The sequence below is a fragment of the Mastigoproctus giganteus genome, chromosome 7 (assembly GCF_048544385.1).
Source record: "Mastigoproctus giganteus isolate SK-2022 chromosome 7, ASM4854438v1, whole genome shotgun sequence".
NCBI classification, from domain to species: domain Eukaryota; kingdom Metazoa; phylum Arthropoda; class Arachnida; order Uropygi; family Thelyphonidae; genus Mastigoproctus; species Mastigoproctus giganteus.
The window spans coordinates 220,721,434-220,746,872 of NC_143581.1; the positions used below are offsets into that span (position 1 = coordinate 220,721,434).

Consider the following 25,439-nt stretch of genomic DNA (forward strand, 5'->3'; position numbering starts at 1 on the left):
TTATTTTCGCTGCATCAGGACCACCGCTTTTCAATTCCCTGCATTGGCGGTCGATCTGGGGATCGGTTTGGCGGACTGATCTTGCGATCGTTTCGCCCTTGCGGTGATTTGTTCAGCGTTCGAAATGCAGCGATTCCCTGACCATTATTGGCCTTGTGGTCCTCTGTTGAGATGGGGCATAATGGTCAGTCTATTTTTACATTTGGTTTTGTTTTGTTTTATTGCGAATGGTTTGAATTCTCTGTTTGGTGATATTTCACATAAATTTGGACCTGGCGCCTTTCGAGGGGGCACCGCTAAATTTTATTCTATTGGCTTTAAATTTCAATGAATTATTATTCGTATAATTAGATCTTCTAAATTAATTTAATTTAGAGTTCCCGTTGCAATATATTTTATTCCTGTTACCTTTCCTTTTCCCTCCCAGTTAAAATTGAATTTGGTTTATTTTTATTTTTGTTTCTTCGCTCTTGCCTTGCCGTATTGCTGGCATTGTATAACTTTATTATTTTAGATCTTATGCTAATTAATATGACTATGTTTCAAGCATCATGCAGGGGAATGTGCATTTAGCTGCCTTTGATGTGTGCTTTGCCTTATTTTATTAAGTAAAATTTTATATTCAACATTATTTAAATTTAACTATGTCACATGACAGTAGTGGGCGAATTGCTAACGCTGCGCCTGTACTGCCATCTATAGCCTAATTTTGGTTTATATTAACGGGTTCAGTCTACTTGTGTCAGTAGTGTGGCTTCGTATTGAGTGCTTTGCCTGTTCTATTTTTTTATTTTCGCTGCATCAGGACCACCGCTTTTCAATTCCCTGCATTGGCGGTCGATCTGGGGATCGGTTTGGCGGACTGATCTTGCGATCGTTTCGCCCTTGCGGTGATTTGTTCAGCGTTCGAAATGCAGCGATTCCCTGACCATTATTGGCCTTGTGGTCCTCTGTTGAGATGGGGCATAATGGTCAGTCTATTTTTACATTTGGTTTTGTTTTGTTTTATTGCGAATGGTTTGAATTCTCTGTTTGGTGATATTTCACATAAATTTGGACCTGGTGCCTTTCGAGGGGGCACCGCTAAATTTTATTCTATTGGCTTTAAATTTCAATGAATTATTATTCGTATAATTAGATCTTCTAAATTAATTTAATTTAGAGTTCCCGTTGCAATATATTTTATTCCTGTTACCTTTCCTTTTCCCTCCCAGTTAAAATTGAATTTGGTTTATTTTTATTTTTGTTTCTTCGCTCTTGCCTTGCCGTATTGCTGGCATTGTATAACTTTATTATTTTAGATCTTATGCTAATTAATATGACTATGTTTCAAGCATCATGCAGGGGAATGTGCATTTAGCTGCCTTTGATGTGTGCTTTGCCTTATTTTATTAAGTAAAATTTTATATTCAACATTATTTAAATTTAACTATATATATATATATATATATATATATATATATAATTATACAAAGGGTACTAGGAAAGTTTTGCAATATGACGCAACAATGAATCACAGGAGGCTACTTGTTGCTGCATGTTGAGACATGTTCATACGTGCATAGTAGCCGCCGCGCCAAGTCGATGGGCTCAGTTATTCATTAGTAGTGAGAGTGTAAAGTGCTTGCGGTGGCATCGTGGTCACGAAATGAGATAAGGACAGTTTTGCGGTATAATTTCGTGCGTGGTTTAACCATAGACCAGTGCTTAGAAGAAATGACTCTTGCACTAGATGATGATTGTCCACATCGTACAACGATATTCAGGTGGTATAGAGAATTCCAAAGGGGAAATTTCACTCTGGAGGATTCTGAGAGGCCGGGAAGGCCACGAACGTCAGTTACGGAGGAAAACGTTACTGCTGTGAGGAAAATGCTTGACGAAAACAGGCGAGTGACCTACCAACAGATAGAGGATACTTTGGGCCTAAATGCACCAGCAATTCGTTCGATTCTGCACGATCATTTGCACGTGAAGAAACTTTGTTCTCTCTGGGTGCCGCATCAACTGACTGAAGAGCAGATGACACGACGTGTGACTTGGTGCCGGGAGATGTTAAAAAAGTTTGATAAGGGACAATCTCGGTATGTGAACAACATCGTGACAGATGACGAGACTTGGCTGTACTATTACGATCTGCTGACCAAGGCTCAAAACAAAGTTTGGGTCTTTGATGATGACGACACACCCGTAATTGTCAGAAAATCCCGATCTGTAAAGAAGAAAATGATAGCTGTATTTTTCAAATCGAGTGGAATTGTGGAACGTGTCGTTTTGGACACGCAGAAGACAGTCACAGCTAAGTGGTATACTGAACAATGCCTGCCTAAATTCATTGGATCTATGAAGAACCTGCGGCCAAAGTCAAGAATGGACACCTGGTACCTCCATCACGAAAATGCTCCAGCTCACCGCGCCAAAGCCTGCACCGAATATTTGACCACGACAGGACTGAAACTTCTCGAGCACCCTCCCTACAGTCCAGACCTTGCTCCCTGCGACTTTGCACTGTTCCCGCATGTGAAAATGAAGCTAAAAGGGAGGCGGTTTTCCAGTGATGAGGACCTTCTACGGGCTTGGGACAACGAGTGTGCTTTACTCCCTAGTGAAACTTGGCAGAACTGGTTTAAAGATTGGTTTCGGAGGATGGAGAGGTGTATTGAATGTAGAGGAAATTACTTTGAAAAAATTAAATAAACAAAGCTGTATTGCAAAACTTTCCTAGTACCCTTTGTATTTAAATAATGTTGGAAAAAAAGTATTACATAATAAAATAAAAAGGAGGATACAGCACACATCAGGGGCAGCAAAAAGCATATTCCTCTACATGATGCTTGAAATATAATCATATAAATTAGAATAAGGTTTAAAATAAAAATAATGCCAGCAGTACGGCAAGACAAGAGCGAAAAACAAAATTAAACCTAGATTCAAATAAAGCAGGGAGGGAAGAGAAAGGTAGCAAGAATAAAAATATTGCAGCGGAAACTCTAAATTAATTTAGAAAATCTAATTATACGAATAATAATTCTTGAAATTTAAAAGCCAATTAAATAGAAATTTAGCGGTGCCCCCTCTGATGGGCACCAGGTCCAAATTTATGTGAAATATCACCAAGCAGAGATTTAAACCACTACAATAAAACAAAACAAAACAAGACAAAAATAGACTGACCATTATGCCCCATCTCAACAGAGGACCACAAGGCCAACAATGGTCAGGGAATCGCTGCATTTCGAACGCTAAACACAAATCGCCGCAAAGGAGAAACGATCGTAAGATCAGTCCGCCACACCGATCCCCAGATCGAACCGCCAATGCAGGGAATTGAACAGCGGTGGTCCTGATGCAGCGAAAATCAAAAATAGAACAGACTGAGCACTCCAGTGCAAAGCCACACTACCTGACCATTGTTGGCCTTGTGGTCCTCTGTTGAGATGGGGCATAATGGTCAGTCTATTTTTGTCTTGTTTTGTTTTGTTTTATTGTAGTGGTTTAAATCTCTGCTTGGTGATATTTCACATAAATTTGGACCTGGTGCCCATCAAAGGGGGCACCGCTAAATTTCTATTTAATTGGCTTTTAAATTTCAAGAATTATTATTCGTATAATTAGATTTTCTAAATTAATTTAGAGTTTCCGCTGCAATATTTTTATTCTTGCTACCTTTCTCTTCCCTCCCTGCTTGATATGAATCTAGGTTTAATTTTGCTTTTCGCTCTTGTCTTGCCGTACTGCTGGCATTATTTTTTATTTTAAACCTTATTCTAATTTATATGATTATATTTCAAGCATCATGTAGAGGAATATGCTTTTTGCTGCCCCTGATGTGTGCTGTATCCTCCTTTTTATTTTATTATGTAATACTTTTTTTCCAACATTATTTAAATATAATTATGTCACATGATAGTATTGGGCGCTGCGCCTGTACTGCCATCTATAGTTCATTATTTGTTTATATAAACGGGTTAAGTTTATTTTTGTCAGTAGTGTGGCTTTGCACTGGAGTGCTCAGTCTGTTCTATTTTTGATTTTCGCTGCATCAGGACCACCGCTGTTTAATTCCCTGAATTGGCGGTTCGATCTGGGGATCGGTGTGGTGGACTGATCTTACGATCGTTTCTCCTTTGCGGCGATTTGTTTAGCGTTTGAAATGCAGCGATTCCCTCACCATTGTTGGCCTTGTGGTCCTCTGTTGAGATGGGGCATAATGGTCAGTCTATTTTTGTCTTGTTTTGTTTTGTTTTATTGTAGTGGTTTAAATCTCTGCTTGGTGATATTTCACATAAATTTGGACCTGGTGCCCATCAGAGGGGGCACCGCTACATTTCTATTTAATTGGCTTTTAAATTTCAAGAATTATTATTCGTATAATTAGATTTTCTAAATTAATTTAGAGTTTCCGCTGCAATATTTTTATTCTTGCTACCTTTCTCTTCCTTCCCTGCTTGATTTGAATCTAGGTTTAATTTTGTTTTTCGCTCTTGTCTTGCCATACTGCTGGCATTATTTTTTATTTTAAACCTTATTCTAATTTATATGATTATATATATATATATATATACACACAGGATAAAATGTTAAAATCACCAAACACAAATGAAGGTAAAATCAAAAACATGGTAGCATTCAAGGTGATGTACCTCTTTGTCAACCAACATGTCCTCATTCCTCTATCACATGACATACTCACTATATATGCTGCACTGTGGCATGTATTATTTTGGGTGATGAAGAGGCACATTGCCTTGAAAGATACCTTTGATTTTAACATATTTTATCCTGTATATATTTTTATTATTTTTAGTATATTATTTGTATTCATATTCACTCTTTTATTTTTAACTTATTTTTGTATACAGCCACTCCCCCCGGCTTACGTAATACTCGACTTACGGAAATTCAACTTTACATAAGTTTTTACTAGCCGGTGCAAACATATTTTGTATCCCATAGAAATAAATGGAGATATCATGAAAATATCATAATGTGAACCCAATAACACATTGTTTTTTTTTAGTAATTCATTCCAAGACCCTGGAAGTTGAAATTTTTGCTATATAACTAAGCCATTTATCTTTCTAAAGGGTTATTTTTATAATAGAAATTGTGCTACACTTTCATCATTAATTTATATTTTATGTTATAAGAATCAATTTTGAACGCCTTTGTGATATTTTGTAACACATTTCTAGAGGTCACTACCATAAAACAATAAAAACAATTTGCACTTTCCGGTTTATTGGGCTTTTTTATTAGCGCAGTCTATTATAAACGGGTAGTAAACTAGATCTTATTACATTTGGATAATACTGATAACTGGAATTCTGTGGGTTTTTACATTACGGTATTATGGTGAAACGAGTACCCCTTCGCTGAAATCTTCAATCATATAAATAAATTTTCAGAATCTTCTCTTCATTCCTATTTAGCTTGGAAAAATCTTCGATATAGCACCTGAACACTGTTTTGTGATCACTGTTGATCTTAAATATGTTGATCCTTTAACATGTTCTTTAATATGCACACTGTCCTTTGAAAGGTATTCACTGTTGAAGCAGCAAGACCCAATTCCGTGCAATAGATGACAAACTTTGTCCTGCTTTGTACAGTCAGTCCTCGTATAACACGATAGTTGTGTTCCTAGAAACCCTCGTGCAATGCAAAATCATGCAATATAAATAATAGGCCTTATGGGAAAAATAGGGTTAGGTGCCGACCACCCAAGATTGAACACACATTTGTAACCAAAACATTACCAACAAAATAAATAATCATAATGAAATATGTATTTTATTACGATCATTACATAATAAAATATTGCTAATGCTTTTGCTTCTATCGTAAGCAAACTTGTTCTGCTTGATCTTCTATCCAAACAAATGACAACTGTTCCATCTCTTCCAATTCTTTGTGTCTTAATCTTTTTTTTTTTTTTTTTTTTGGTACATGTAGTTGTTGGCACATCGGCTTCTGTGGCCATAGTGCACCTCCCGAGGTTTTTGCAGTACTTTGATCCAAGCCCGAGGCGGGATTCGAACCCGCGACCTTTGGGTTGCCAGGCAGGCACTTTACCCACCTGGCTAGCCCGGTCGGCATGTGTGTCTTAATCTAATGGATTTTATTACACTGAGTTGTTCCTGCTATGAAAGTTGTTTTTATTTCCTCTGCATTTTTTCTAATTGTTCTCGCATTGCCTCATATAGGTCTGTAGCACGTGCAATATCACATGTTCTTTCATTTCACTCAAAGTGTTTCACAATTTCATATTTTTTTCTTTATCGACAGAGGCGGACTGGCCATAAGCCTTACCGGGGAAACCCCAGTGAGCCGGAGGCCGGTGTGATTTTGGCCATAAGTATGAGGCTGCTACAAATATTCTCGGGTAAGAATTTTTGACCCAGTTTGCCTCTGTCTATCGATATTACTTTTCTTTTTCTCTCTGAATCTGTAGTGTCTTCACCAGGACGCTTCCTTTTCACACCTTTTAAGTATTTTACTTGTTTTTAAGGAATAAAGCACAATTACAAAATGAGGAGCACACTTGATACACATAAACAAAGCTGCGCACATTTGGCAACTGAATAAACAACACCGTAAAGGCAGAAACACTATTATCACCTCACTAGCTCACATTTTAGTAAAGCACATTTCTGGAGGTCACTATCATAAAACAATAAAAACAGTTTCCAGTTGAGTTCCTGCTAGTGGAATCTGTTACAAATGGGTAGTAAACTCGATAATTGCATTTACGATAATTACGATATCGCAAATGCAAATAATTGCATTTGCGATAATTCTGATAGCTGGATTTGTGGGGATTTTACGTTATTATGGCGAAAAGTGTTTCCCCTTCACTGATATAAAAAACATAAATACATTTTCAGAATCTTCTCTTCATTCCTATCATGTTGTGTTCAGTTGGGGTGATTCTGCGTTCAACTGCCATTTCTTGTAAACACAAAGGCGAATCGTGCATAAGCGAATTCAGTTCGTGTTATATATGATATCATTCCCCTATTTATAAATCATGTATGATCGAATTCGTGTAGTGTAAACACGTGTTATACGAGGACTGACTATACTTCTTAATTAATCATCTTCATTTCTAAATCAATTTTGTTTCATTTCCTAGCACTGCCAGAACTTGCACTTTCCGTTGGTCCCTTTCCTTTCACCATTGTAATAAGTAAATAGGAATGAAGAGAAGATTCTGAAAATTTATTTATGTTTTTTATATGACTGAAGATTTCAGTGAAGGGGAACTCATTTCACCATAATACGTAAAAACCCACAGAATTCCAGTTATCGGTATTATCACAAATGCAATAAGATCGAGTTTACTATCCGTTTATAATAGATTTCACTAACAGAAAAGCCCAATAAACCCAAAATTGCAAATGTTTTTATTGTTTTATAGTAGTGACTTCCAGAAATGTGTTTTAGAAAAATATCACAAGGCGTTCAAAACTGATTCTTATAACGGAACGTATGATAACGATGAAAGTGTAGTGCAATTTCCATTATAAAAAAAAACCTTTTAGAGAGATAAATAGCTTAGTTATATAGCGAAAATTTCAACTTCCGAGGTCTTGGAACAAATTACCAAAAAAAAAAAAAAGTGTTATTGGGTTCACATTACAATATTTTCACTATACCTCCATTTATTCCTATGGGATGCAAAATATGTTTCCACGATTTTTTTAAGTTTGCACTGGCCGGAAAAAACTTACGTAAAGTCAAATTTCCGTAAGTCATATATTACGTAAGTCGGGGAGTTCCTGTACTAAGCATTCATAGGATAAATTAAAGTGAATAGAAATGCTAAAAGAAAAATCTGTGTATCTTACATGAAATCATTATTTTTTTTCTAAAACTAATAAATAAAAAATTAAGTGAAGCATAATGGAAGTGTGAAATACAGAAACAAGATAAAAATTTTGTCGCTTGTGGTATTAAGGCATACCATAAATTGAACAAGCATATCTTCTATGCGTTTTTTGCTTAGAGCACCAAAATTAGAGTAGAATATTAACCCATTTTCTCTATTTACAGGTATATCAGCTGTACTGAATAAGAAAGAATTTCCACCAAGAAAGATGGGGTGCAGAAAAGATGTTAGTGAGTGGAAAAAAGAAGCAATAGCATTAGGCAGATCTAAAAGATATCTTATTAAAGAAATAGCTAAATTTGCTGGCGTTTCAGAAAGAAATAAAAAGAACAGTAATAAGAGTTCTTAAAGAATGGTGTGAATCAAAATCAACCAGAAATTAGCAACAGAACTGTGGTCCAAAGTCTGAGATAAGTGACTGTGATCAGCAATAAATATTGTACCTAGTAAATGAAAAACAATTTCAAACACAACAAGAACTGCTGCAAACAGTTAACCAAGTTCTCTCTAACCGCGCACTGCAGGTGATGGTAGATGGCTCTCTGTGTTCTAACTTCATTAATGCTGTGTTCCTCAAGGTTCAGTTCTTTCTCCCACTCTTTTCCTCTTGTATATAATGATCTTCTTTCACTGACTGAAAATCCTATCGATAGTTTTGCTCATAATAGTACATTGCATTGCACCTTTCAGTTTGAGAAACTTTGCCCTGAACAAACAGCTTAAACTTCTCAAATATCCCCCACCATTTCCTTAAATGCTGATCTCCAGGTAATTCTCCAGTGGAGTAAAGAAAACTTTATTAATTCAATACTTCTAAAACTCAGTCCTGTCTTATATCTTGCAAAAAGGATTCTACTGCTCCTATGCTTATCTTTGATAACACTCAGATCTCTAGACATGATCACATATCTCCATTAAGGATTACCCTGTTTTATAATTTCTCTTCACATAAGCACATCGCAAATATTGCTTCCTCTGCATCTAAAAAACTGGGATTTTTTTCACTCTTGGAATTGCTTTTTTTTCTAAACAACTATTCACTCTATACATATCTAAAATCTGCCTGTACCATGGAATATTGTTTCCACATCTGGAGTAGTGTCCCCAAATCCTCTCTTCAGGATTCTAGAATCCATTCCAAAGAGAGCAGTCATGTTAATTAATGACCCATCTCTTATAAACTCTCTCTACTCTCTGATACTTACATGATAGATACTTACATGGGCACTGTTCTTACGAATTGACTTCTGTGATTCCCCCTCTCTTCCAAACCAGTCAGATTTACCATCCAACTTCAAACTCACAGAGCCAACTTTTCTTCTTCCTCATTTATCCCTTCAACTTCAGCTTTCTGGAAAAACCTTCCCTTCAATGTCTTGAAATTTACAATCAACAAGTACCTTCTTCTATCTGCTCAATCATCAACCCACACAGTACTAAGTATTACAGGTTCCAATACCTTTTGTGTTTGGGGTTTTCATTAAAAAAAAAAAAAAAAAAAACTAACGATGCCAGGCAGAGAGTTCATGGTAGAAACATGAGGCATTTCATCCACACTATGTGCACAATGTCATTCAGACTGGTGGCGGGCCAGTGATGCTGTGGAGATGTTTGGCTATTATGAACTTGGTTCCCTACTTCAAATACCAATCAGGATGAATCAGGCAGGCTAAAAAAATATTCTGGATGATGAAGCAGTTTTTAATTACAACTGAATATATACCATTCCTTGGAGCTTTGTCCATGGTTTTGCCGATCATTAAGGGACACTCATGATTTTGATACTCCTGTATTCCAGGATCAAGGGCTAATAACCCTCAGGTTCAAGGGCCACTAATGTTTTAAACGGCACTGAAGAACACAAGAGAATAGCAAGGCATTTAAATTGTGTAATTCCTCAATTTAAAATATGCAGGAATTCCACAATTATGTATGACACTATCTTGAACAGAAAGTGAAAACATAACAAAAGCATCAATGAAACCTGAATGAATTACAGGTTCAACTTTTCAGAATATAATAATATTGATATAAATAACTTAAGGGTTCTAGCTGAATCCCTACCAAGGACAATTCATGAGGTGATTCGTGCCAAAGGAGGGATTACACATTATTAATTGAAAAATTATGCAGGTGATATATTTTGTCTGGTGTCTGTAGCATTATGCTGTTTTGAACTTTAATCATAATTAAAGCAAAAGACAGGTTTAATTTCTTTGAATTCTTAAAAAGAGTAATTAGGGTATATAGATTTCTTAAAATAATTATAAAATGAAAAAACTTCTTAAACTTTGTTCTATGCAAATTATACTAATTGAAGAATATATATACTTACTGCTATTTCTCTACATGCTGACATGGAGATTCCAGTGCCCTCAATTTGCTTCAGGGCATAATCCTTTGGATCTGAACTATGAAGAAAGAAAAATACCAAAAAATTAAAAGATTTTATACAAAATAGGTTAAGCTGCACTTCTATAAAGTAACCAGCATTTAATTAAATTTGTGTTCAATATATTATCTTCTGCCACCTACAACCAGAGAGACAGCTTTCTCTCTGGCCACTCACAGTTCAATGGCAATGAATAGCTTTTTTGATCAAACTCCATGATTAATAGACACCTATTCTTTTCTTTTTTTATATTAATGACCTCCTTTCATGAACTGCAAATCCTATCTGCAGTTTTCATTATGATGATGACAGAACACTATACATCTCCCCATTCAACAACTCTTTCAGAATGAAAAAAAATAAAATTCTAGCATATCCATTCCTTAAGTATCAATCTCCATTCTCCAAAAGAAATGTTATTGTTTTTGAATTACAAGTAACAAAAATCATTAAAGGAAGTAGATTGGTTGAGTGGTTGATTAGAGGCTTCTGAACACATCTGTTGATGTGCCCAGAAGCCTCTAATCAAACAGTAAAAATCACTATAAATTTATTCAAACTATCCACAGCCATAACACCAAGGTAGAAGTTTATGTCAAAAATCACTATACAGCATTAACCATAAAAAGAAATGTAAATTATCCACTTCATTTCCCTAGCTCTTCTAATAAATCTAACCTCCTTTAAATTCAAACTTTCCAAATCCACAATACTGAGCAGTAAGCAATAACTTCTACCCATACATTAATACAAAATTGTTGCTGATGCTGTGATCATGATGGCATATGGATTCTATTCTGTTCAGTCATGAGTGTTCTGAAAATTGCCATACCATTTCTTGAAAACACAAAGATAGAAAACAAGGATCACAAGCACACTGTCATGGGAATGAACTAAAATAACACTATTCATAGTGGCAAATCTGTTTCAGTAAGGCTTTGCTGTATGTGATGCTGATAAAGATGTTCCAGTAAAATTCTCCAAACTGTTACATATCCTAAGCCCTCTGCTGCTTCTGCTATCACCAGGATTATTCTCCATACAATTCAGTCCCTGAATTGTATGGAGAATTGTATGCTTCTCCAACCTAACATTTCTGGTTCTGATTGGCCTACCACTATTTTAAACTTGATGAGTGATCCTATATATTCAAGATTTGTGTTCTCTGAAAGGTCTTCTTATCTGGCAGACAATGATTTGGAAACCTTTCCACATATGGACATCTTGCTATGGCTCAACAAGTCCATACACAAGGTGCACGTCTGTCATTTCTTGGTTTTGAATGTCTCCATTCTCCTTTCAAATGCGCACATTCCCTTAATAGCACAAATCTTTTATTCTCCCCACTGAACTGCACTTAGAACTGATTTTTTGAAAAGCAGTTATGATTTTAAATAGTAAAATTTACCCTACCTACCAGAGACAGCATTTCTTACTGGATAATTTCTGGAACACAAAGGGCTGCAACTTAGAAACAAAATGATTCTGAGTATATGTTTATATAAACTGCTTTCAGGCTATAGATTAATCTTGAAAGTATGGCCCCGACATTATAAAACACCCCATGTACATAAGTCAGAAACCCCAAAAGTCCACACATTAAAAATATACGTGCATCTCACAACAGAGAAAATCCTAATGTAAGTACATGTCTTCCAGTTTGTGCCATTTGTGAAAAATATCGCTTATTTAGTTTAGTCAAATCTTTCAAATTCTAGCTGAATCAAGTTGAGATATTTAAAGTCTTGATCCATCTTGAAACTACAACTCAGAATCCCCTCCCTCTCTATCTCTCTCTCTCCAGGGATATCTCTTTATTTCAGCAGAATAACATACTTCTTGATATGAGGTCTCCTTACCTGTATACAATACACAAAGTGTAGCCTAACCAATGCTATATATATAATAAAACAATTAAACTCTTTATCCCTGTTAACAAAATTCCTACAGATCATAGATGCAACTGCAGACTGTACGGACGACAGGCAACCACAGTGTGCTGTTGTGGCAGCCTGTCTGCAATGTTGAGAGAACTTCATGTCAAATTATACAATTACTCTTAAGGCAATATCATTATCAACTATTTAATATATTCCTTCAAAAATAATATAATTATCTAGAGAGTGGTGATCCCAGGTAGGCACTAAACAGGCTATAGCCTGTTTAGTGCCTACCTGGGACTACCACCATACAGATATGTTCAGTGCCCCATCCCCATGATCAAAATAATGTGGATTTCTTTACTGCTACATGATGATTAAAGCTTAATTTCCTGGAACACTGCTATAGCCCACTCCTTCAGAAAATTCTGGGACCACCACTGAATCTATAATTACTGTTACCCATAATATAGAACCTAACATTTACCTGCACTGTACTAAAAATACCATTTTTCCGACCAACTAAATTTATCTGGTAGAATTCTTTGTTTACTATCATTTATCACCCTCCAAAGCTCTAACATTAGCAAACTTTGACAACAAACAACTTTTTTTTTTTCAATCAATAACAAAATAACAGAACAAATAAGCAATCCAAGTGCTAAACCCAGTGGAACTCTTGTGGCCCACGTCTATTTGCAGAAAAAAAAAGCCACCCTCTGTCTTTTATCATTTAATCAACCTTTTGTGGGGGGGGGGGGGGGGGGGGTATTTATTTTTTTATTTATTTTCTCTTTTGTTTTTAATTATAGACCTTATTTTAATCTATCCCTTAGCTATTTCTTTCCCCCTTTTCCTTGAAACCATAAAGGCTGTTGTTGTTATTTTCTTTATTCCTTTAAACAGGGGGGGTCCTCACTTCCCTTCCAAGGCCCACAAGCTATCTGCTACGCAGTTAATCGGCACCCTTTCTCACTCACTCCTTTGTCATTAAGGTTTTTGTATCAGAAGATCCAAGTTGGAGGAAATACTAATTTTCTCTTATTTGTGTTATTATCTCCCCGTGCTAGAATAGTTCCCGTGACTTACAGTTAATGCTTGGTGTCAATATCACACATAAAGCTCATGATAAAACAAACTAGATTTATTTACCATTAGTACAAGGATTATTTACACATTCATCATTATTCATAATATCAAAACTTTACAACACAGTAATTATCATATACATGAAAAGGTGTCTTCCCTTAATTACTCTTCTTAAACAACCCATAAACTTCCACTATGTTTCATTACAAATTCTAAATATTTTCTCCTATACATATGGTCATATATATATATATATATCCTTTTCAACATATACAGAATAACTCCAATAATATTTCACTCTCTCTCTTACATACTTTAAGGAGGAGATTTCTATCGAATACAATTAACTCCGTTAATAGCAATTAGGCAATTCCTGAAACCCACTGTTTTACTTTTAACACATTTCTTTAAAATTTCTCATCAATACCTCTAGTCACAGATGAGTAACATTCACTCACTCTCTCTCTATTTCTATTATATCTTATTCCTATCTTTACAAATTAGTATTCTACACGTTACAATACTTCTAGAACTGTCCTGTCCAATTTTCTCCCATGGATTTCTTTACAACACCATTCTCGTTAGTAACATTCACTAAGCTGACTTACTTGGTATCTTTCTCTACCACCTGGGTGAGTTTCCGATCCTTCAGGTCTTCCTTCGATTTCTTCCCTGATCTGCTGGGCTTACGGCTCTTTTCTGTCTCCACGTTGACTTTCCCACACTCAGGACTTCCTCCAGGTCATTCTGCCTTTCGCTACTATCTACACTATACTATCATTTTACGGAACTTTCTATATGCGTTCCCCGCACTCCCAAAATTTATCTTTCCGCCACTCTCACGCCTCTCCGGGATTCTCCTCCGGATCTTTTCCTTCCAGGCTTCGGGACTCTGACTTTCGGGCTCCCGCTCTTCTCCTTGCATCAGAGTTTTTGTTTCCAACTCTCCCTTATTTTTCGTCCAATCATAGCTTTCTCTCCCTCTTCATCTTTTACTTCATTTGCTCATTTTTTCTTTCGCATCGTCCCGACCCGCGTCTGGTAGGTCGAGCTCCCTTCTTTGTGTTGACAACATCCGGGCTCTAACCAATCTGTAGAACTATCTTTGGGATGCCCGCTACCACTTACCTCTTCCTTCACGCTTCCTTCCAAGACACCGCCTGTGAATTTTGTGAGAGTGCCTCCCATGTCGGCCTGTTTGTACTTTGTTTACAGCACGGACACGGTGAGCTCTCTGATCTGGGTCTTCCCTTTGGACGGAGTCGGAACCACTTTAGGGGTGTGGGCATTCTTTTGTCCCCTGCTACCGTCAGCAGGCGACAGCCGCTTTTCTGTACACACGAACTGCGTCAAACTGGCCTATCCATTGTATCACAGTTCGGTCAGCGTCCCTCCTGCTGCTACGCTAATCTCTCACTTTCGAAGTGTAAACAGACCAGCAATTCTGCTGAGTGCTTGACTGTTTTTAACTTAGTTATTTATTAAAATTTGATAATTTATAAATTCCTAAAAATAAGTGTAAGAATAGCTCTTACACTTTCATCCTGTTTTGTCTTCCTTCCAATAATGCACTTTATATAAAAAAGCATTCACTGGGACAGTATCAAACCTTACTAGAGTCTAAATATACTGTCAGAATTATTCTCTGCATTCTTGATTTAAATGGAGGTTTTGCATCACATATCTTTAAAAATTCCTTAAGGTCTCTAATTTTTATGGCTGGCATCACTAATCAATCATTATGTAGCATGTAATGTAAAGGTATTTTATGCTTTTTTTTTTTTTTTTTATGTAAACCCCAAACACGAGAGGTATTAGAACCTATAGTACTTAGTGCCGTGCTCGGGTTGGAGGTTGAGAAGACGAAAGAAGATATTTGTTGACATTGGACTTGAACTTCTGTAGACTGTAATTTTCAGGAAATACATATGAAGGAAGGCTGTTCCAGAAGGAAGGTTGTTGCAAGCTTTGGTGTAGGCAGAAAATGAAACTGAAGAATTAGAAACAAGCCAATTACGATATGCAACATTCTTCTCTTGAACAGCCTTAGCACATTTATTGGAAAACCAAGGTTTAGATAAAGGACAAGATTTTAAAGTGGAGTGTGGGATAAAGGATTCCATTCCTGCAAGAATAATTTCACTGACACGATCTGAGCAAACGTTGACATCAGAAGTTTTGAAACAGTAATCAGACCAAGGAAAAGAAGAAAAGAAATCTCGCAGGTCACCCCATTTTGCATTCTTATAATGCCAAACAACACGAGGTTGGGAATAGCCATGAGATAAAGGTTCCATTGGAGAAGAGACAATCACCAAGTTGTGATCTGAAGTGCCTAAAGGACCTCTCACTTCAACCATGTACTTAGAAGGGTTGTTTGTGAGAAAAAGATCAAGCGTATTGGCTGTATGATTAGGATTGTCCAGTATTCTTGTAGGTTTGTTTCTTTGTTATTTGGTTTTTAGGAGCATTAGCAACTAAGGCCATATTGCTCCGGGATATGCGGTGGTCATTCCCTGACCTTTCCGCATCCTCGTATTTGGTGGTCACGGGCTTGAACCCCGGTCTAATCAAGAAGCGTGTGCTACGCACTGCTGCTCCTGCCCACCTGGCTACGGAGGCGCCATTCTTGTAGGTAAATGAACAATCTGTGCAAGGTCATTAGTAATTGCAAAATCCTCAGCATCTCAACCAGCTGGGTCGGTGTGACTAGAAAATGGAAGCCAGCTGGAGTTGTGAACATTAAAATCACCAAGGAAAATTACCTCACTGTTAGGAAAGTTGGACTGGAGAAAATCAAGTTGCAAAGAGAGGAAGTCAAAGAGATCCAAGTGATTAGTGGAGTTGGGAGAATGGTAGAGACAATACATGAATTTGACACAATGAGGTAGAGAGATTTTAAGCCAGAGAAGATCAAAGAGAGGAGATTCCAAATTGCCAAGTATCTGACAGGGAATATCAGAACGGACATATGCACAAGTACCACCTTTGAGGCGAAAGGAATCGTACAGATAATAATTTGGGCATCTGAGATGAGCAGTAGTTGAATCAACCGATAACTGAGATTCAGTCAGAAAAAGTACATGGGGTTTGGCAGACTGCAAGTGGAAATGGACATCATTGAGATCAGAAATGAGACTACGTATATTTGTGAAATGAATTAGGAAGTGTTTGGGAGGTTTAGATCTTTTCGCAGATAAGCTTGCTCTATTAGTTTGACAATTCATGGTGTATTCAATAGTAAGAAAAAGTCAGTGGGACATGCTGTATTAAGTCACGAAATATTTGGATATGGCGTATACATGGTAAGAATATACCCAGGTCCTTGACATAACGTGGCCTCCACAATGCTCCCCGCATGCACACTACTCGGACTCCCTCCTGTCACTATCTGGCAGAATAGCGGTAGCAAGATTATACACTAGCTGATTCGGAAGCCTCCTAGAGAGTTACCAATAGGTTTGGTCCGATGTAATAACTAGCGGCCGGCCTGTGAACACCATTTTAGAGCTGTACCCTCAAAATGTAAGGAATATTGGATCTTGCCAAAATGTTCATCATAACCTCAAAAGTCATCAATCATACTGCATGATGGGAGATAGGGAAGGGTTGACCAGAACTTAGCTCTAGAGACTAAACATGGGTTCCACCACTTCAAGCCTCCAATAAGCAAAGTGGTGGTATTGCACCGGTTGATGAGAGTCATCTACCACCTAGTACTGCCTGGTAACATAGAGGGGCGGCATTCCTCCATGTGGTGTGGGCACCACACCTCGACCCCTGCTTACGTTGGTTCACACCTGGGTGGTCACCACCATGTACTTGTGCATGGAGGTTATACCCAGGATTACTAAAAGTCCCACCATCGTGAAGGTGCAAGCAGAGGATTTGGCTGTCACAGACCGTCCGGACTTCACCGAAATTGGGTCCACTTGACTTGAGTGTCATCCGAATATCAGTTCCATCAGCATTTTAGACTTCCAGGTAACAAGTACAGCTTGTCTGGCATATCTGAGAGAATGTCTATGACAACCTCAAGGACCAACAACTGCTACTATCTACTGGAGAATATAAGGTTAGATTTAAAACTAAGTTCTTGGAATTTGGGAAAAAGGGTATAGAGAGAAATAAGATGGGCCTGACTGCTACCACTGGTAAAATTTGATATATATATATATATATATATATATATGTAGTTGTTTTTTTCAGAATTTTATTAGAATGTATATTAGAATTTTATTTTTACTTTAGTCTTATTAGAATTTTGTATTCTCAAATGTGATCAACCAGTATCTAATACGATGTGTAAAAGCAAGCTACGAATTGATTTTAATTAGGCCAAGATATGAAGCTAAACGCATTAAATAAACTGCAGTCAGACATGAAATTCTCTGATCAGTGCAGATATGCTGCCAGGACAGCTCATGTCGTTTTGTCAACGATATACAGAAACTTTGCTAGCAGGGATAAGGAGGTGATTATCCCTTTGTATAAGGCCATGGTTAGGCCGCATCTTGAGTACTGTATACAGGTCTGCAGGCCTCACTTTAGGAAGGATGATAATTTGCTGGAATGGGTGCAGAGAAGGGCAACCAGACTGGCGAAGGGAACAGAAGAGTGCTCTTACCTAGAAAGGCTTCATTTCTGCAAATTGCAGTGTCTCAAGACTAGACACCTGCAGGGCAATCTGATTGAGGTGTTTAAAGCCTTAAATGGATTGAGTAAGCCGAATGTTAATGGCATTCTTTCACTTGCTGAGACTACACACGAGGGGACATAAATTCAACTTGAGGAAGGATGGTTGCAGGATAGATGTGCAGAAGTTTGCCTTTTGCCAGTGGGTGGTTGATTGTTGGAACAGGCTTCCATCTGTTGTTGTAGAAGTGGATGGTTTAAATAAATTGAAGGAAGAACTAGACAAATTCTTGAAGAGTATGGATGGTTTAATGCGCAGGTTTTTTTTTTTAGCTGAAGCTATATAAAGCTTGCTTTCTTGCATCAATTGCCATTACTACTACCACTAAAAGCATGAAATTAGAAAAAATATGAAATAAAATAAAATAATATACTAAACAAAAGCATGAAATAGAACCAAATAAATAAATACTAATTACGGCCTGTATACAATGATAGGCACTCACTGGGGACCAACACCTATCAATGTACAAGTAATTAGCAACACTACTATCTATTTCCATGAATTTCATACCAGTTTTACATTGTGATAAAAAATAGACAGCATCTAAATAAAAGGGACAATACCACATATTAAAATATAATATAAAGATAATATTAACATTAGGGAGGCATAAATTTTTTGCTGCAAGCTGGTATAAAGGGACCATTAAATTAAGTCCTATTAAATTACAAAAATGTATATTGCAACTGCATAATGTTTAATTAAACAATAGCATTAGAGATCATATATAAAAAGATTTTATAAAAGAAATTATTATACTATGTTTGCGAATATATGTATATAAACATACATATATTTGCACACACACACACACATACACACACACACATATATATATATATATATATATATACACACACACACACACAGACCTAATCATTTTTAGATTAACCTTTTGTAACTTAGTAAAATATAAAATGTAAAACTGAAGAATAGCGATGGTGTACTTATAAACAGCAGAGAAGGCATAATTCAAATAGCAGAAGACTACTATAGAGAATTATACAAGGAGCGAGGGAATGATACCAGCAGTGGGGAACATGGATTGCAAAGTAGCAACACATACGACATACCCGATATTCTTCCTGATGAGGTAGAACATGCATTGAAGAAAATGAAGAATCGGAAAGCCCCAGGGGAAGATGAAGTTACTGTAGAGTTGTTAAAATTGGGAGGAAGAGACATAACACAAAAACTGGCAAGGCTCTTCACAAAGTGCATTAGAAAAGGTGTGATGCCTAAGCAGTGGAATAATGCAATCATAGTTTTGCTGCATAAGAAAGGAGATAAATCAGAAATTGGAAATTATAGACCAATTAGCTTGTTATCCCATATCTACAAGTTGTTCACAAGGGTCATTACTAACAGATTAGAAAGAATACTTGATGAGAATCAACCGAAAGAGCAAGCTGGCTTTAGGACAGGATTCTCAACTATGGATCACCTTCACGTAATATCACAGCTAATGGAGAAAGCAAATGAATATAAAACACCATTATGCCTGGCATTTGTGGATTATGAAAAGGCGTTTGACTCCATACAGCATAAGGCAATGTTCCGGGCACTGGAAAGACAAGGCATAGATACTCCATATATTATGATTTTGAAGAAAATATATGAGAGTGCTACATCCTTTATTAGACTAGACAAAGACAGTAGCAAATTTAAAATCGAGAAAGGAGTTCGACAAGGAGACACAATATCTCCGAAGCTGTTTACTGCTGCCCTTGAGGAAGCTTTCAGAAGATTAGACTGGTCGCAGAAAGGAGTCAATGTGAACGGAGAGTACCTAAACCATTTACGATTTGCAGATGACATTGTGGTTATAAGCCACAATCCCAAAGAATTAGAGGAAAATCTTAATCAGTTATGCACAGTTAGTAAGGATTTTGGACTAAAGATGAATATGGCTAAAACAAAAGTAATGATGAACAAGTATGCCACGGAAAGGGAAATAATGATTGAAGGAGCAGTAATTGAAAAGGTGGAGTCATATACTTATCTGGGACAAGTTATTAGCTGTAATAATGATAAATGGCTGGAAGTCAAGAGAAGAATAAATTTTGGATGGATAGCATTCAGGAAATATAGTCACATACTGAAGAGCAATATCCCAGTTTGTCTGAAACGTAAAATAATGAATCAATGTATACTCCTCACCATGACTTATGAATGAATCAATGTATACTCCTCACCATGACTTATGGAAGTGAAACTTGGGCACTCACCAAAAGAATGGAAGAGAAGCTAAGAACTACACAGCGAAGAATGGAACGAATTATATTGGGAATCAGATTGTTAGATAAGAAGAGAAACACATGGATTAGGCAGCAAACTCAAGTAAAGGACATTCTTATCAAAACTAAAGAACTAAAATGGTCTTGGGCAGGACACATAGCTCGAAGACATGATGACAGATGGACTAAGAAAATAACAGAATGGTACCCAAGAGGAGCTAGAAGAAAACCTGGAAGACAAAGGCGGAGATGGATAGATGAAATTCATGAGTTTTTGAGTAGTAAATGGATGGCCAGTGCTCAAAACAGAAGGAACTGGAAAGTTGCTGGAGAGGCCTTCATCCTGCAGTGGATTGAAAATGGCTGATGATGATGATGATGATGATGAAAATATAAAAGAACATGCATTTTAAACAAGACACTGTTCAAAAAGCCTAAGGAATCGTTATTTGAATATTTTAAATCCAGTGATTCTTGTAAAAACTGAAATTAATAACAACTGATTTACCTCAATATCACTGATAACCAAGTACATTGAACAATACTTCATTATTATCACAAATTAAATTTACACCCAAGGTAGCCATATGTGTGCCCAAATTACATAAACTCCCACCTAAAAGTTTGGAATCTGAGCATATAATAATTTTTGTTGTTTTTTATTATTATTATTTTTTTTTTTGAAATTAGGTATGACAATGTAAGGCTTAATATAAAAAAAGAACACAATATAAAGTATTTTCAGATTTTTAATTTATTTTTATTAAAAAATTTGGAGCAAAAAAATACTGAAATGATTAATATTAACAACTATACTGATTTTTCATCAAAAATAACTTCCACAAGATTTTATCACTGCCTTACAAAGGCGTGGCATTATGGTGATCAATTTTATGAGTGTCTTGACTAATATTTTTCCAAGTGATCTGCCAAAGTTTCCCATAAATTTTGTGAAGATAGACAAACTTCATGGGCTAGATGGTCAAGATCAGTGATGTTCAAAACTGTGTTCTGCAGAACCCTGGGGTTCCGTGAGAATCATCCAGGGGTTTCACAGAACACAGTTTGAATCACTAATAAAAATTGATCGTTTTGGTTGTGTAAAATAATTTTAAAATATAATTTTTGAATTCGTGCCCTTTTTGAAACAGATAAGTATTTCCGACCATAATCTTGCTCTCCCACATCTCATCTCTCTACATATTTGCCTTTTTTAAAAGCAGTTGCTGGTCAGCTCAACGTGACAGTTTACTCTTATGATTACAGTGAAATTGTAAAACCTTCATTCCTTTGCTTCATTTAAAAGAGAAAAGTCTGTGACAAGGTAAGGTCTTCATTCATTTTAATTCCATTTATGCAATGGAATAGATTTTGTGATTGATGATAGCTGAAAAACTAATTAAAGAATTTTAATTTATTAGATTTGACATTCACTATGGACATTTGGTTAAAAAAAGGGAAAACTTAAAAAAAAAAAAGCTGAACAAACAGAAGAAAAACATGAAAATTCTTCAGCATCTGCAATTGTTTCGCCATCTACTTCCAGAAACTCGACATCCAAAACAGCCATTTCAGAAATGCCTATTAAAACACAGAAATTACATGAGGGTGGTTCTAAAAAAGAAAATATGATGAAAGTTACTAAAGTTTTGGATTTACTTGGACTGGAAATGAAGACGAGCTGAATGGAATATGTGTCGAATGTGAAAAAGTTGTAAGCAACAGTAGTCTAAATCCCGCAAAATTAAGAAAACTTATGAAGAGTAACTACCCACATTTGATAGGCAAAAACACAGAATATTTTAAGCGTAAATATGAAGAGCCCAAAAGCAAGAAAAAATAGTTTTCAAAATTTATGTATAGCAATAATGAAAAATCACTTGAGGCTTCCTATCTCGTTAGTTATCGTATTTCTAGAGAAGAGGAGGCATATACACTCAACGAAAAATTAATAAAATCTTGCGCCAAAGATCTAATTACCTGTAAGATTGGTGAGAAATGTGCCAAAGAAATTGATAGCGTACCTCTCTATCTGATACCATGGTTGCTAGATGCATCACAGATATGGCACTTTTTTGTGAGGATGAATTAATATCTCGATTAATTTCTTCTCCCCATAGTTTCACAATGCAATTAGATGAATCTTCAGAGATGTTGCTGGTTTGGCTATTTTAATTGTTCTGGTACGCTATATTTTTAATTTAACTGTCCAAGAGGATATTTTTTTGTGCAAGCCTCTTAAGGATAGAGCTACATCAAAAACATTTTTGATGTTATAAACATATATACGGAGAAGCATGGACTATCTTGGAATTTATGTTTTCACATTTGTACTGACGGAGCAAAATCTTTACTGGGTGCAAAAAAAAAGTCATATAAAGAATAAAACAATAGTCCCACATATTCAACATTCTCATTGCTATCTCCACCATCGTGCTCTCATTGTGAAACAAATTCCAGAAAAAATAAAAGATGTTTTAGATGACGTTATGAAAATCATTAATTTTATGAAATCCAGGGAGCTGAACTCAAGATTATTCTCATTATTCTGCTAGGAGCTATATAGTTCTCACAAAACACTGCTCCTGCATGCAGAGGTATGCTGACTATCACAAGGAAAAATTTTGAGCAGGTTTTAGGAGCTGAAAGAAGAGGTGAAAATTTTTTTAACTCAAATGAAACATGATTATTGCTAAAAATTACATGACAACATATGGATTCAGATTATGGCGTACCTTGCAGATATATTTTCAATTTTAAATGAAGTAAATATATCCCTCCAAGGAACTAAAATTCATATACAGTAGAGAGTCAGTTATCTGGAATAATTGATGTCAGATCTCTTCGGGATAGCCAAATTTTCCAGATAATTTTTCTGGTAAGATTAAATAAATTTAATCTTATTATGTTTATTCTATTAATCATTAATTATTGACATACTTAATATAAGGTAAGGTAAGATTAAATTAAATAAATTTAATCTTACCTTATGATTAAATTAAATAAGATTAATTAAATAAAAAAAATTATAAACCAATCTTGGAAAACAGAATCATCCATCCAGGCATTTTATACAAAACAGGAAAATTAGAAAGATTTTTAAATGCTCTCGGTTTTTTCAACTTACAGATAACTAGCACGGACAATCTATGCATCCCAGTGGCATTTGCACACACACACAGCAATTGTAACTCATTCTTTTCTCATCTTAAAACTTGGTGCAGGCATTTCTCTTTTAGTGGCTAGGATTTTTCTCAGTAATGCTTTCCACAATAAGCCCATCTCATCAACATTATAAACATTTACTTTCTCATAATTTGCTATAACTGAAGCAAACTTACTTTTCAAAGGGCTCTGCTGCTGCTGCTTCGTCTGCAGAAAGTTTCTCGCCTTGAATATCTAGTTCACGTAATACCGTCTCAGTTTAAAGTTTTTCAGCAAATCTGTGCTCGCCTTAAAATCTTCATTACCTATTAATTTTCGATTAAAGTCCAATGCTTTTTCACACAACATTGGGCCAGACACTGGTTCACTAAACTTCGCTCTGAAGAAAACAAAAAAATAAAGTGAGTGACCTGTATAAAGTGGCATTTTCAGGTTTCGACATGTCTTTTTGCTGCTAGATCCTCCTTCACTATCCATAATCGACACAAATTCTGTTATAGCATTGGAATTTTTCTTGATGTTGTAAATTGTTGAAGTCCCCACATTAAACTCTTTGGAGAGATTTCCTAAATTTTCACTTTTTCCAATTCTATTAATAATTTCCGTTTTTTGTTGCAATGTTGAAACTAAGCGTTTTCTTTTCATTCACATTTTACCGTAAAAAACTGAGAAAAATAATAAATCGCACAGTTTTGGGCCGATATTATTCTTACCAAATCTGGAGCTAAACTAATCTGAAATTCACTTATGGTTTCTGAGACGATATTTTGCTACAGCACATTTCTGAAGGTCACATTAGCAGAGGTCACAACCATAAAACAATAAAAACAATTTGCAGTTTTCAGTTTATTGGGCTTTTTGTTTGTACAACATGTTATAAACAGGTAGTAATAACGATCTTTCACTTATTATAATTAAAATTCAATTTGAAAACATTATCACTATAACCGGAGCTTACTGTACTACCATTAATAAAAAAATAAAAAAAAAAAAAGATCAGCCTTTCAAATTATTCCGGATAACTGATGCTCTTCTGTATTTAAAGTTAATGATAAAATAAATGCGTTAATTTTGAAATTCGATTTATGGATTTCATACATACGAAAAAACGATGTAAACTGTTTTGAAAAATTAAGTGACTTCTTGATACAAAATGATCTGAATCTTCATAAAATTGTCCAAGAATACATAATAAAGCACTTGCTTAATCTACAAAAAACCTATTAATTATTAATATAAATTAATTATATTAATTTTCCAGCACAAACAGAATCATACGACTGGATTAAAAATCCATTTAATCATTGCCAAAGTGAAAATTTATCAATGAAAGAGAGGGAACAGTTAATTGATATATCTACAGATTTGATCTTAAAAATTAATTACCAACAAGAAGAACTTCTTGATTTTTGGTTGCAAATTTACAGTGAATATCCTGAAGTGTCTGATCATGCAATAAAGATTCTTATGTCTTTTGTCACAATTTATTTATGTGAAAAGGCTTTTTCCACATATACAGCAACAAAAACAAAATACAGGAATAAAATGCAGAACCGGAAATGTGCTTGCAACTGTCATCAATAATACCAAATTTTGATTTTCTTTGTGGCAAAATACAAGCACATCCAAGTCATTAAAATGAAGCATAATTTTTTATATTATTTGTTAGTGATGTTATGCTAAAATGTAGTATGTATTCAGTAAATTTCATATTATTTAGTTACTAAATAATAAATGGGTTCATTAATGCACATATAAATAGTTCATGTTTACATTGTATGAAATGTATTATTGCAACTTTAATTGTAACATTTTGTTCAAATAAAATGTATTACATGAAACGTATTTATTAATGGTTTGTTTGTTTGTTATTTGGTTTTTAGGAGCATTAGCAACTAAGGCCATATTGCTCCGGGAATATGCAGTGGTCATTCCCTGACCTTTCCGCATCCTCCGTATTTGGTGGTGACGGGCTCGAACCCCGGTCTAATCAAGAAGTGTGTGCTACGCACTGCTGCTCCTTCCCACCTGGCTACGGAGGCACCAGGTGGGAAGGAGCAGCAGTGGGTTCCGCACTGATTTTTCA

General features: G+C 35.8%; 1 protein-coding gene across 1 annotated transcript in view; it reads right to left on the bottom strand.

Moving 5' to 3' along the window:
• Window positions 1-25,439, bottom strand: part of LOC150083706 (uncharacterized) — a 189,029-nt gene that overhangs the window by 75,048 nt on the left and 88,542 nt on the right. The window contains exon 10 of the mRNA XM_090378576.1: window positions 10,227-10,302. Within this exon, the coding sequence (XP_090234702.1) occupies window positions 10,227-10,302 (76 nt within the window). The remainder of the gene's footprint in view (window positions 1-10,226; window positions 10,303-25,439) is intronic.